Source organism: Eulemur rufifrons, chromosome 9 (assembly GCF_041146395.1).
Source record: "Eulemur rufifrons isolate Redbay chromosome 9, OSU_ERuf_1, whole genome shotgun sequence".
NCBI classification, from domain to species: Eukaryota; Metazoa; Chordata; class Mammalia; order Primates; family Lemuridae; genus Eulemur; species Eulemur rufifrons.
The window spans coordinates 36,276,220-36,290,930 of NC_090991.1; the positions used below are offsets into that span (position 1 = coordinate 36,276,220).

Here is a 14,711-nt window from a genome sequence, read left to right on the forward strand (position 1 = left end):
CAGAAAGTATAATGTTGCTTCTCAGAAAAACCACCAAGGGGATGAATAAACCTGAAAGCAGGGAAGAGGATGAGCACTGCTCAGGATGCCGGGAGGACTGGGTTTTACTCTGTTCCGTCCGAGGCTGTTCTAAATGACCAGATCAACTCATGTAACTTTGGTACTTGTTTTCTTAATAATAAAACTGGGGGAAAACATCACACTCATTTCTTATTTTGTCCCCAAGGGATTCCCAGTTGGATCCCCACTGCTGAAAGAAGCTATGTAAATTTAAACTTACGTTTTTCCAAGTCATCATGGACAATGTTTTTTTCTGACATAAAAAAAAAACCTCATTATCTTCTTTTAATAACATTCTTCTAGTCTTAAATACTATTTCTGAATACCTACTATGTTCAAGACAATGTGCTAGTTAAGTGAGAGGAGTACAAAAATGATCAAGACGGGGGTTCTGCTCTTGGGCGATTACAGCCTCGGCATGCACATAAATAGCTAAATTAAAGTGGAAAAGTGCTAAGGGAGTTGAAGTACAGATAACAGATTTCCTCAGGATTCAGAAATGGAAGAGATTACTGATAGCCACGCAGGTCTAGGAACCCTAGTATATGCAGGTCACAGTCGAGGCTCTGATTGACCTGCGGCTCTTCTCTTTTGGTGTAGAAGAAATATGGTTGCGAGGCCTCCCCAGTGCAGATACGCTCTCAGTCCTCTGTGTCTGAAGGGAGAGGAGGAACTGAGGCCAACTGGAACTCAAGATGAGGTTTGGTGTTCTTTTATTAATATTTGCTCAAGGCTACATGGCCAATGTGGATTTTTCTTTAGAGGTTGGTGGTAAGGGACTAAGCACAGTGTCTTTCCTACACCAGGTGTGAAGCAGATGTTTCAATAAATGTCTGTTGAGCAGAATAATCTAACATATAGATTCATCCAGCTTTTTATAACTTCCTTGCTTACAACTTGTCTTTGTAGTCATTTGGCTATTCATGGATCTCTGTATTATGGAGGATGGGGTCAAAATAAAAGGTAAAAATCTACTTCATGTGTTGTCTTAAAAAATAAGAACCCCAGGAAAAGGGTTTCATGTCAAAAGGAAATACAAATTAAATTCTTAAATCCCATTTAACTAAACATTTTCTTTATGTTATTCCTTTCTGTCCTTTAGAACCAAAATGTGCTTTTTTTCACTCTGAAGTTGTAACTAAGCCCTAGATGTTATGGGAGAGACTCTGCTGGGAGGAGACTTACTTTACTTCCCTTCAGTGGGAATTTTCTTCCTAAATTTCCATCTGGAACCACAGGAAAAAACTATCTACCTTTAGGTTTGCACTCCATTTTTATCCTTGCTAAATGTCCATGTAAATATAACAAGAATCTAAATCTGAAAAAGAAAAAAAGAAAAAAGAAAAGAAGAGTATTGAGAACACCAGAGCTGGAGAGTTATGTAGCCATCTTTACCCTGAGTCTCTTGATTCCAGCCCGTGTGATTTGCTGGCAGTCATAGAGTTCTATCCGCTCAAGGCTGTGGCAGCTCTTCAAGTGCTCCAGGGACGCATCTGTGATTAGTGGGCAATTGTCCAGCTCAATCACCTCCAGCTGGTCATGGGCGCAGGCCCCATTCCCTAGGTGACGAATTCCATCGTCTGTGATCAGCTCACAGTGAGACAGACTCTGCAGCCAAATAGAGCAAGAAAGGATGTTGAAATATCTTCTGGCATCCCTCTAGCCAGAGGCTTGTGTAAAATCAGAAAGCAGACCTTTTTGATTTGATTTTGATGAATACAGAACTATCACTAGATCCACGTGGTAAAATGAAGGAAGCAAACTAGAGTTGCTGGGGTTATGCTTTTGGCAATCAATGACTGATGTTTTTGTGTGTGATTCTAAAAAATATATTTTACAAATTCATGTAATGACTGTGAACTAGTTCATAAACAAAATAAGACAGGCTTAAAAAACTCTCGTCAATTTTCCTTAAATTCTTGGTTCTGGGAAACTTAGAAGCTTTGACCCAACTTTGGATAGTACTGTGCCACCAAACACCAAAAATAAGCCTGGATACAGAACAATTAAACAGAAACCCTTCCTATAGTGTCACTGAAAAGAACAGCAAGAAATTCTCTTAGCAAAGCCTTCATCTGTCATGTTTAACAGAAAAAACATTTCACTTTTCCAGTTCCTATCTCAGTTTTCCACTTCACTCAAGGACCAACCTTGGTCCTCGGTAAGCTGACAATTTGGAGAAGTATCCCTTCCCCAAATGGTAGCCAAACACTGAGAGGAAAGTCAAGAGCTGGATTCTGAAACTAGAGCACTGGGTTTTGATTAAATCCAACAAAGATATATAACACTGAAAGTTAAACTCACCAATACTTGAAGTCGAGGACAGTGTATAGAAAGTTGGATTAATGTGCTATCTGTTATCTGAAAGAAACAAGTAAGTTTATTTTGTGTATAATTCCAAATAAAATCATGGGTCATTCCTCATTTTCGACTACATTTCTGGTCTAGACAGCTTGATAAGCAATTATCAAAGAACACAATGTGAAGGTTTAAATCCCATCAGCTACCTGAACCTGTTCTATAAGAATCCACCCAAACTAGGTTTGAACACATCTCTAGTCTTCATCTTTGGACAGCTCTGTTCAAATTTCTGTTTTGTTTTTGAAATCAATCAAAATCTGCCCTTTTAAGTACAACTCATTGGACTTTGTTCTGTCTCCTTAGAACCATCACAGAAAAGAATCAGAAGACAGTGCTCCATGAAAAAAATTAAGGTTGCAAATCATGAAATTTTTAGATAATTTGGCCTACCTAAATAACTTTTTTTCCCCCCACTCTGTCGCCCAGGCTGGTCTTCAACTTCTGGGCTCAAATGATCCTCGCTGCTCAGCCTCCAGAGTTTGGTGGGATTATAGGCATGAGCCACTACACCCAGAAAATATCTTTTTTTTTTGGGGGGGGGGGGACAGGGTCTCGCTCTGTTGCCTGGACTAGAGTGCAGTGGCATCATCACAGCTCAATGCAACTCCTGGGTTCCAACCATCCTCCTGCCTCAGCTCCGGTCCCAAGAAGCTGGGACTACAGGTGCATGCCACCATGCCCAGATAATTTTTAAAATTTTATGTAGAGGCAGGGTCTCACTATATTGCTCAGGCTGTTCTTGAACTCTGGGCCTCAAGTGATCCTCCAGCCTTAGTCACCCAATGTGTTAGGATTATAGGCATGAGCCACCACACCCAGCCCAAATATCTTTTTAATAAGGCATGCTACAACTCAGGATTGATATCTTGGGTGTCCTTTTCCCCAAGGGTGGTAGACAGGTGCTGCTGGAATCTGAGTTAACTGTGAACATTCAAGGAGGAAGAACAGCCTTTCATAATTTGGGACTGGAAGTAAATCAGTGCTTCTTTTACAGTTCTTCTCCAACTCTGAGATTATCATTATTTACTACTACACACAGCTTCACAAGAGCTGAGAAATAGCAGAGAGAGAGAGTGGAACAGGCAGACATGTCCATTCAGAAGGACTAACATTAGAAAGGACATAGAGGTCACTCAGGCATGTATGAGAGATAAATGGATGTGAACAAGTTTTAGTTTAATAAGAACTAATAGCTGGTAAGTGTCTGGACAATAAGTACACACAACAACAACAACAACAACAACAACAAAGTGGCCTGGCTGGCTCATGCCTGTAATCCTAGCACCTTGGGAGGTCAAGGTGGGAGGACGGCCTGAGGTCAGGAGTTTAAGACCAGCCTGAGCAAGAGCAAGACCCCGGCTCTACAAAAAAAAAAAAATAGAAAAAATTAGCCAGGTATGTTGGCGTGTGCCTGTAGTTCCAGCTACTCAGGAGGCTGAGGCAGAGGATTCCTTGAGCCCAGGAGTTTGAGGTTGCAGTGAGCTATGATGACGCCACTGCACTTTAGCCAGGGTGACAGAGTAAGGAGTAAGACTTCATCTCAAAAAAAAAAAAAAAAAAAAAAGTGACCTTTACAGTTACAGAAGTATCTTCAGTTTTACCATTAAAAAAAAATTCATTACCTAACTTGCTTTTGGAATCCCTCCCCTCAAAGTTTCCCTCTAATCAATAATTTCAAAGCTCTTAAAATTGGTAATAAAAATTATTGATAAGGAGGTCAGTATCCCCTAAGGGATGAGTTTCATACAGAGTCAGGTCCCAGGGCAATTGATTTAAGGATCCAGGGTACAGTAAAGGTAAAAAAAAAAAAAAAAAAAAAAGGTGGTACTATAGATCAGTGTGATGGGCTTTAATTGTTTACCAGTATAACTCTGTTGGTCTAAGGAAATATTTTAGCAACTTTATGGCCTGAACACTTGGGCCTCTCTTCTCTCTAATGGCAACCTGATTGTATTTTCATAGTTCTTTAACACACATACCATGAACACCTCTGCCCAGTATGCCTGGAAGACATCTCAATAAATAGGAAATCACCAATGCTGCCAGGCACTACAGTGTGCTACACTAGGGTAAGAAATTGGACATTCTGATGTACATGTATTATCTACGTTTCTATCATACTGCATTTCTGAATTAAAATCCACAATCTTACCTGAACACACTCTTCCAGATCCATCTTTTCAAGCTCATGGCAATTCTACAAAGCACAAAAACATTATAGGACAAATTATTTAAAACATGAGAAAACAGAGTTGCTGTCATTCTAATTTCACTGTTTATCTTATTCCATTAGTTATACACCTGACTTTTATTTATTTTTTTTTTATTTATTTTTTGTTGAGACAGCGTCTCACTTTGTTGCCAAGGCTAGAGTGAGTGCCGTGGCGTCAGCTTAGCTCACAGCAACCTCAGACTCCTCGGCTTAAGCGATCCTACTGCCTCAGCCTCCCGAGTAGCTGGGACTACAGGCATGCGCCACTATGCCCGGCTAATTTTTTTCTATATAGATTTTTAGTTGTCCATATAATGTCTTTCTATTTTTAGTAGAGACGGGGTCTCGCTCAGGCTGGTCTCGAACTCCTGACCTTGAGCAATCCACCCGCCTCGGCCTCCCAGAGTGCTAGGATTACAGGCGTGAGCCACCGCGCCCGGCCACACCTGACTTTTAAAAGTAAAACGCTTACTTTGATCACAATGAAATTTTTCTCTCTTTTTTTTGAGACAGAGTCTCACTCTGTTGCCCAGGCCAGAGTGCCGTGGCGTCAGCCTAACTCACAGCAACCTCAAATTCCTGGGCTCAAGAGGTCCTCCTGCCTCAGCCTCCCGAGTAGCTGGGAACTACAGGCACGTGAAACCATGCTTGGCTAATTTTTTTCTATTTTTAGTAGAGATGGGGTCTTGGTCTTGCTGAGGCTGGTCTTGAATTCCTGAACTCAAGCGATCCTCCCGACTCGGCCTCCCAGAGTGCTGGGATTACAGATGTGAGCCACCACATCCGGCAGAAATTTCTCAATTATTTCACATTTAAAGTACCTAACATTTGAGAACTGCAAGGGAATAAATTTGCTGAACATTAATATTGGGCTACCATAGAGATTCTTTCAACCATAAATAACTTAACGAAAACTATTTCTTTTGGAGGGAGGAAAGCAAGTTTTATGCCATGTGCTGGCTCCTACCCAATTAGTATTCCATCAATCTGTATGAAAGCGGATGACCTTCCCCGTTTCATAACACTGGTCAACGTCCATATAATTTTAAATACTATTACTACACAGTGACTTATAAACTACTCTAAGTACTAAAATCTTCAGGAGGATACAGAAAATCTCCTAAAACCTCTCCATTTAAAACCAGACTTGTGTGTTTCTTATTTTCATCCACTAGTCACATACCAGATAACCAAGTTTCTTTCACAGATTACTAAGAAATCCCTGCTTATTTTATCATCTTATGAAATTGTGGAGAATCAAGTCTCATGAAGGAGTGTCATATTCTCAATGCATGTCTACAATTCCAGAGCAGTTTGTGTTCTTATTGGTTATCAGCAAGTCTGTAGCTATAGCGTGAGAATGCTCAGGAACACCAGACATAGAAGAGTTCCGCCTCGGCTTTTTCACTCCCAATTCTGCTACTATTCTATATTTCCTTTGTTACCCATTCTTCTGAAATAAAAATCCCATCCTGCTGGTGAAGTTTCATTGAAGATAAAGTATCAAAAACAAGAACTATAAAACACTGATGAGGCCGGGCGTGGTGGCTCACGCCTGTAATCCTAGCTCTCTGGGAGGCCGAGGCGGGTGGATTGCTCAAGGTCAGGAGTTGGAGACCAGCCTGAGCAAGAGTGAGACCCCGTCTCTACTAAAAATAGAAAGAAATTATATGGACAACTAAAAATATATATAGAAAAAATTAGCCGGGCATGGTGGCACATGCCTGTAGTCCTAGCTACTTGGGAGGCTGAGGCAGGAGGATCGCTTAAGCCCAGGAGTTTGAGGTTGCTGTGAGCTAGGCTGACGCCACAGCACTCACTCTAGCTCGGGCAACAGAGCGAGACTCTGTCTCAAAAAAAAAAAAAAACAAAAACACTGATGAAAGAAATTGTAAGCTGGGCGCAGTGGCTCACGTCTGTAATCCTAGCACTCTGGGAGGCCAACGCAGGTGGATCGTTTAAGCTCAGGAGTTTGAGACCAGCTTGAGCAAGAACAAGTCCCCATCTCTACTAAAAATAGAAAGAAATTAGCTGGACAACTAAAAATATATAGAAAAAATTAGCCGGGCATGGTGGTGCATGCCTGTAGTCCCAGCTACTCAGGAGAGGCTGAAGCAGAAGGACTGCTTGAGTGCAGGAGTTTGAGGTTGCTGTGGGCTAGGCTGACGCCACAGCATTCTAGCCCGGACAACAGAGTGAGACTCTGTCTAAAAAAAAAAAAAAAAAAACATGAATAGCCAAAGCAATCCTAAGCAAAAAGAGCAAATCTGGAGGCATCACATTACCCAACTTCAAATTATACTACAAAGGTATACAGTAACCAAACAGCATGGTATGGGTATAAAGGCAGACACACAGACCAATGGAATAGAATAGAGAACTCAGAAATATAAGCCAAATACCTACAACCAACTGATCTTTGACAAATCAGACAAAAACATTCACTGGGGAAAGGACACCCTATTCAATAAATGGTACTGAGAAAACTGGATAGCCTCAAGCAGAAGAACGAAATTGGATCCCTCTCACCATACATAAAAATTAACTCAAGATAGATTAAAGATTTAAATGTAAGACCTGAAACCATAAAAATATTAGAAGACCAAGGATACACTATCCTTGACATTGGCCTAGCTAAAGAATTTATGACTAAGACTCCAAAGGCAAATATGACAAAAATAAAAATAAATAAATGGGACTTAATTAAATGAAAAAGTCTCTGCACAGCAAAAGAAATAATCAACAGAGTAAACAGACAACCTACGGAATGGGAGAAAATATTCAAAAGCTATATATTTGATGAAGGACTAATATTCAGTATCTATAAGGAACTCAAATCAGCAAGAAAAAAAACATCATTAAAAAGTGGGCAAAGTGGGCAAAAAGTGGGTAAACAGACATTTTTCAAAAGAGAAACAAATGGCTAACGAATATATTTAAAAATGCTCCCATCAGTAATCAACAGGGAAATGGAAAATCCCACAGTGAGATACCACCTTACCTTTGTCAGAATGGCCATTACTAAAAAATCAAAAAACAACAGATGCTGGTTTGGTTGAGGTGAAAAGGGAACGCTTAAACACTGTTACGCTTAAACACTGTTGGTGGGAATGCAAATTAGTATAACCTCTATGGAAAACAGTATGGAGATTTCTCAAAGAACTAAAAGTAGATCTTCCATTCAATCCAGCAATCCCACTACTGGGAATATACCCAGAGGAAAAGAAGTCATTTTATAAAAAAAGATACCGGCCGGGCTCGGTGGCTCACGCCTGTAATCCTAGCACTCTGGGAGGCCGAGGCGGGTGGATCGCTCGAGGTCAGAAGTTCGAGACCAGCCTGAGCAAGACCGAGACCCCATCTCTACTAAAAATAGAAAGAAATTATCTAGCCAACTAAAATATATATAGAAAAAAATTAGCCGGGCATGGTGGCGCATGCCTGTAGTCCCAGCTACCTGGGAGGCTGAGGCAGTAGGATCGCTTAAGCCCAGGAGTTTGAGGTTGCTGTGAGCGAGGCTGATGCCATGGTACTCACTCTAGCCCAGGCAACAAAGCGACACACTGTCTCAAAAAAAAAAAAAAAAAAAAAAAAAAAGATACCTACACTCATATGTTTGTTGCAGCACAATTCACAACTTTAATGATATGGAACCAACCTAAATGCCCATCAACTAATGAGTAGATAATGAAAATGTGGGGGGGGTGTGTGTGTGTGTGTGTGTATGTGTGTATACACACACATATAGACACACACCACAGAATACAACTCAGCCATGAAAAAGATTGAAATGGGCCGGGCGCGGTGGCTCATGCCTGTAATCCTAGCACTCTGGGAGGCCGAGGTGGGCGGATCGTTTGAGCTTAGGAGTTCGAGACCAACCTGAGCAAGAGCGAGACCCCATCTCTACTAAAAAAATAGAAAGAAATTATATGGACAGCTAAAAATATATATAGAAAAAATTAGCCGGGCATGGTGGTGCATGCCTGTAGTCCCAACTACTCGGGAGGCTGAGACAGGAGGATCCTTTGAGCTCAGGAGTTTGAAGTTGCTGTGAGCTAGGCTGACGCCACGGCACTCACTCTAGCCTGGGCAACAAAGTGAGACTCTTGTCTCAAAAAAAAAAAAAAAAAGAAAAGAAAAAGATTGAAATAATGTCTTTTGCAGCAACTTAGATGAACTGGAGGTCATTATCCTAAGTAACCCAAGAACAAAAACCAACATACCTCATGTTCTCACTTATAAACAAGAGCTAAGCAATGGGCTAATCTATGGTCATACAGAGTGACATAATGGAAACTGGAGACTCAAAAGAGGCAGGCTGGTTGGGGGGGGTGCAGGGTGAAAAATTACCTATTTGGTACAATGAACACTATTCAGGTGATGGGTACATTAAAAGCCTAGACTTCGCCACTATACAATTCATCCATGTAACAAAATGCCATTTGTGCTCCTTAAATCTATTGAAATAAAATAAAAAATACATATATAAAAAAAGAAATAAAAATCCCTAACCTATGGAATCCAATGGAAATACTTACCCTGGCAAGAGTGGTAAAGCCCACATCTGTTAACTGAGAACATCTTGCCACTTCTAATATTCTGTTAAAAAAACAAAGTGAAAGTCATGTTCTTGGTCTCTGAAAACTGGGTTTACTAAAACATCAAGAATTTAAGAAAATAATCTCCTATTCCCTAAGGACTTTATAATATAGAATGACATTAACAGCTAAGCAAGTCTGTATACAGATCTCGCCATTCGTTTTTATGGAGTCATCACAAAGTGGTGCTGTAAATACCACATTTCAGGATGATACAATCAAAGAACACAGAAGAATATAACTGAAGCTTGTAGTTAATGCCAAAATGCATGAAATGCATTAAAAGCCTTCTTGATGGCATACCGCTTACCCCCAGAGGGCAGCCTGCTCCTAGAAAACAAAGGAAATGGAGATAAATACTCTATTTCAGTTAATCTGTTGCCGAAGTAAATTATTTTCTTTCCCTGTTTTAGATGTAGGTTCACTCAGATTTAAATAGCTTTTTAAAAATGTGATGAAGGGACAGCTTAATTACAGGTTTGTCCCAAATATGAAATTCTAGATTTATGAAAGCTTCCTGCCTCCTCCCACACGCTCCCAGAGAGGCCCAGTGGAGAGGGAAGCTGAGCTGGCAGCCATTCTCCTATTATTCAGCAACTGCTAAACACCAACCTAAATACCAATCACAGGGCTGGGGAACCAAAAGCAGCTCTTTTCTGTGAAAAGTCTGATGACCTCTGTACAATGGTACCAAAGAACATTTAATATGTTTGCTTACAAATTACTACAGAAGCTGAAAAACATTAAAGCTAATGAAATCATTATCAATTGAAAATCAATTACAAATGAATGCTATCTCTAATGGGAGAACATGATATGACTGCAACACAACTTTTAAGAGCCTTTCTATTCTAACAATATAATGAACCATACAGAAAGACAGAGCTGAAGACCTCTCTCTCTAAAATATAAAGGAATAATGTGTAATATTTTGAGAGAGAGGTTTGCTTACCTCCTGAGCTCCTGAGAAGTACTCTAGGCTTCTGATGTTACTAATTTTGACCAACAAGTCTACCATCTATTAAGGAATTTTGATGTTGTAGGAAAAAGTTTTTTTAACAATTATGATCAGGCCAGGTGATAATCAAAACAGAAAGTTTTATTGCTTTACAATGATGATTATATACAAGAAAAATGGTTTTATGGGTCTGGAGCCAAACTGCCTGGGTGTGACTCCTTGTTCCTGCACTTACTAGTTGTGATACCTTGAGAGGGTTACTTAACCTCCGGGTGCTTCAGTATTCTCATCTATAACATGGAGATAATAACGTGCTTATATGCTGTTACAGAGATTAAATAAATTAATATCTGTAAAGCACCTAATAAAACGGTATCTAACTTATAAGTGTTATATAAGTTTTGTTTTAAAAAACAAAAAAGGTGTATGGGGATCATCCCTACTCATTACAAACCAGCATCTTGTGTGCTCCTACAGAATCAGCAAGGGTTTGACACCATGTGCACACTAATACAGCACTCTTAGTAAATATTCAGCCAATCCCATATTCAAGCTGAGGAGGAGCCACAGAGAAATAAGGCTGTTCTAAAAGACCATCAATGCAAAAGAGGTCCTCCTGCAAGGATTTTTTTCTTTTCAAATATAGTACTCCCTTTTATATACCTGGCATCATTATTACAATACAAATGACCTCAGTGTGGGCCTTTAAATGCTTTTTGAGAAAGGAATTTTATTATATGAAATCATATAAAAGCATTAATAAGAGAAAATTCTTTCTTTCTCAAGTAATGAAATAAAATGTTGATTTTTTTTCTAGTATGGTTAACAAGTGATAGACTTTGAGGACTGTTACCCCTTGGTTCATGCCAAGTACATGTAATCAAATGAGGTACAAAGCAAGTAGGTGGGCATCTAGATGGGTAGTGGCTCTGCAGTGTCTACCATTAAAATTTTAAAGTTCCAAGGAATAAATATGGGTGAAGGAGACTTTTGTTTCTTTTCTCTGATTTTTTTTTGAGCTAAACAAGAAATGTTTACCTAAGCCGTGGGCAGTTCTGACCTAGAGCATTCAGGATGGCATCTGTGATGTTGGAGCAGCCAGAGGCACAGAGGGACTGTAACTTATGGCACCCTCTGCATATAGTAATGAGACCTTCATCTGTAATTTGCTAAAAAAAAAACAAGAGCAAAAAAAGAAAACCATAGACATTAGCATCATAGAAGAAAAATAAGCAAAAAATGATACCTCTGTGAAAATAAGTACCAAAAAGAAATCCAGATAGGTTTAATCAGATAGCAGACCTAAATGAAAACAAATACACTTTGTTTCTTCCTTCTACTTCCTTTTTTTGTTTGTTTGTTTTTGAGATGGAGTCTCGCTCTGTCACCTGCGCTAGAGTGCCATGGTGTCAGCATAGCTCATAGCAACCTCAAACTCCTGGGCTCAAATGATCCTCCTGCTTTAGCCTACCAAGTAGTTGGTACTATAGGCATGTGCTGGATAATTTTTTCTATATATTTTTTAGCTGTCCAGATCATTTCTTTCTATTTTTAGTAGAGACGGGGTCTCGCTCTTGCTCAGGCTGGTCTTGAACTCCTGACCTTGAGCGATCCTCCCGCCTCGGCCTCCCAGAGTGCTAGGATTACAGGCATGAGCCACTGTGCCCAGCCCACTGACACATCTTAATCAGTTATAAAGTGTGACTGCAATTTTAAATACTGAAGTTTCTGAACAATTTACTTTGAAAAAGTAGACAGTTTTCTTAAGAAGGTAAGAAAAAGATGGAGTTACAGTTAGCTCATCTGGAATTCTGCATGAGCTGCCCTCTATCTTATCTATGTCAAAGCCACTAGGAGTGAATGTTGTCAAACATGTAGTCATCTGTGTGTCTACTGTGTACCTAGGGTTGTAGTGGAAAAACCACTGGTCTTGATGACTAAAACTCCCATAATAATATTACTGAAACGAACTACTAAAACAGAAGAGCTGTGGGAAGGGATGCTTACCAAGCAAGTCTGCAAGTTCAAAGTCACTAGCTCAGGACAGTGTGCACCTATATACTTGAGAGCTTCATCTTCTAGCTGGAAAGATTAAAAAAGAGAAAAAGTGATTACTGATATTGTTTCAAAGGAGAAAGATTTAAGAATGTACACATTCACCAATATATTCTAAATATAGCAAACCAAGTTTCAAAGGGACAATTAACACCAAATAATGAACTATGACCACATAACAATAGAATTCATATTATTAGCATGGTTATCAGTATTTTTAAAATCAGTTCTGGCCACATTCAAATTCATATTATCATCAAATCAAGGAAAAGATGGAATAAACATTGCCTAGTTTTTATGGATTTTACTTCTTATAAATATACCACACAGCATTTTGTTGAGGGACTATGAAGCTAAAATAATTTTCACACTTCTATCGTCATGCTTACAGTGCTGAGAGCAGATGGTAAGTAATTGATGATAATGATGCATTCCAATCAATATTTTTCAGGCTCCCATAAATAACCAGAAGCTCAAGCTGTTGTTGTAAGGCAGTCATATATCCCAAGCTCTGCTTCAAACAATAGAACCCCTCCCATCATGGTAAAAGAATGAAGGCATTTTTAATGGAATCCATGCTATCATTTTAGTTACTATTAATAAAATAAGGTAGAGCCTAGCCCTACTTTGTCAATTACATTTAAATCCACCCTTGATCATTTCTTTCCAGGTACTATAGTCAATTCCCTTTTTCACTGTAAAACACTGAAATAGTAAAGTTTTTAACGACAAAATATGTTGGATTTGTAATGTGACTGGCAGGAAATAAGCATCAACGCTATAAAATGCAGGTTGCTGTATACTTGGCACATTTAAGAAAAACTCCTGGTGGTTAAAAAACAAGTGGAAATTGCCAAGACTGCCTTCTTTGCCTATCCAGTACAAAGCATCAGCAGTAACAACATGACAAGTTTTCTTTTCAGTACAAACTTAATTGCATGAAACTCTTTTTGCTCATGGTTTATCCTGAGTATGTTATCTCCCCACCTTGTCCTCACCCCAAATTTATGTTGGCCAGATGTTAATTCTTCTCATTCTTTTACTCTAAGGCTTAATTTTTGGTAAGTGTGTATCTTTCGTCAATAATACACACAACTAACATTTCCCTCAAGACAAACACCTTGAGGCTACCTATAAAGAGCTCATGGTTCCTTGGAATTTCACAAGCACTACATGGAGTATTACCTGCGTGCAGCCTTTTAAGAATAAGGCCTTGAGACCCCCACAGCCCCTCACTAGTGCTTGAATGCCATCCTTGGTTACTTGGTCACACCAGGAAATGTTCAACTGCTCCAACAGTGGACATCCCTCACTTAGGATAAAACAAAATGAGACAAACATATCACTAAATCCAATCCCAAGGCACCAAAGTCTCATTTTATTTGCTATTTAATAAAGGAATGGATATAGTACCATTCTCCCCCACAAGAATATACATATTTACTTAATGTGAATATAGGCACTCCCATAGAACACACACAAAAAAACTGATTTATCAATGTCTGTGGTGCTCATGTGGGACTATATCATTAATAGGGTCACCTCAAATCCAGCTTAATCAACAAGCACAAAGCACAATACTGTCTTTCAGATATATGAGATTTTTTATGGAGGTTTATGCTTTTCAAAATATTTTTATATTCTTTTTGCACTGATCACATATCTCAAAGGTCTCCTGACAGGACATGGATTAGTAAGAGTTCAGATTCAAACCCAGATTCTCATCATATAGTGCTATCACAAAGTAAGTATCCCTTATCTGAAATGCTTGGGATCAGAGTGTTTTGGATTTCAGATTTTGGAATATTTGCATTATACTTACACAGTTGAGCAGCCCAAATCTGAAATGCCCCAGTGAGCATTTCCTTTGAGCGTGTCATGTTGGTGCTCAAAAAGTTTTGGATTTGAGTAATTCAGATTTTCAGATTAGAGACATTCAATCTGCAGTATCAAAGTAATAATGAGGACTTTTAAGAATTTACAAAGGCTCTCTATATTTCCTCATCTGAAACGTTTCTAGAATATTGTTTCTGTAGGCTGAATCTACAGTATCTTCTGTTCTGTTCAATCTCTGCCTTCAAAATTCCAGCTTCATCTTTGATCCTTTCTGCTCTTACCAGTTTAGTTTAACATTTAGACTATGGAGGAACCTCAAGCTTTCTACGACATTCTTCAGAAAACAGTGAATAAATTGTTTTAAATATTCTTGCCTATAGAAAAGACCCAGAAGATAAAGTCAGGAAATCTAGGTTCAAGTTCCTTTTTCAACATTAATAGTCTGACTTTAGGCAAGTCATTTTAGGAAGCCTGTCTGAACTTCTCTTAGTCCAAGATTAGCCATAGTCCTTTCTATGTTCTCCCAAAACAGATGCACTCACTTCTTTCATAGTACTTATCACATGATACACATTTAATAGTTTTTACTTGAAGGCCACAATCCCCGGCACTAGACAACTTTTTAGAA

At 39.2% G+C, this 14,711-nt stretch overlaps 1 protein-coding gene across 1 annotated transcript in view; it reads right to left on the reverse strand.

Annotated features, from left to right (window-relative positions):
• The window catches only part of FBXL20 (F-box and leucine rich repeat protein 20), an 89,100-nt gene that overhangs the window by 2,706 nt on the left and 71,683 nt on the right, over positions 1–14,711 (reverse strand). The window contains exons 8-14 of the mRNA XM_069482443.1: positions 13,433–13,559; positions 12,200–12,274; positions 11,231–11,361; positions 9,175–9,235; positions 4,574–4,618; positions 2,365–2,421; positions 1,456–1,668 (exon numbers count right to left, since the gene is read on the reverse strand). Of these exons, the coding sequence (XP_069338544.1) occupies positions 1,456–1,668; positions 2,365–2,421; positions 4,574–4,618; positions 9,175–9,235; positions 11,231–11,361; positions 12,200–12,274; positions 13,433–13,559 (709 nt within the window). The remainder of the gene's footprint in view (positions 1–1,455; positions 1,669–2,364; positions 2,422–4,573; positions 4,619–9,174; positions 9,236–11,230; positions 11,362–12,199; positions 12,275–13,432; positions 13,560–14,711) is intronic.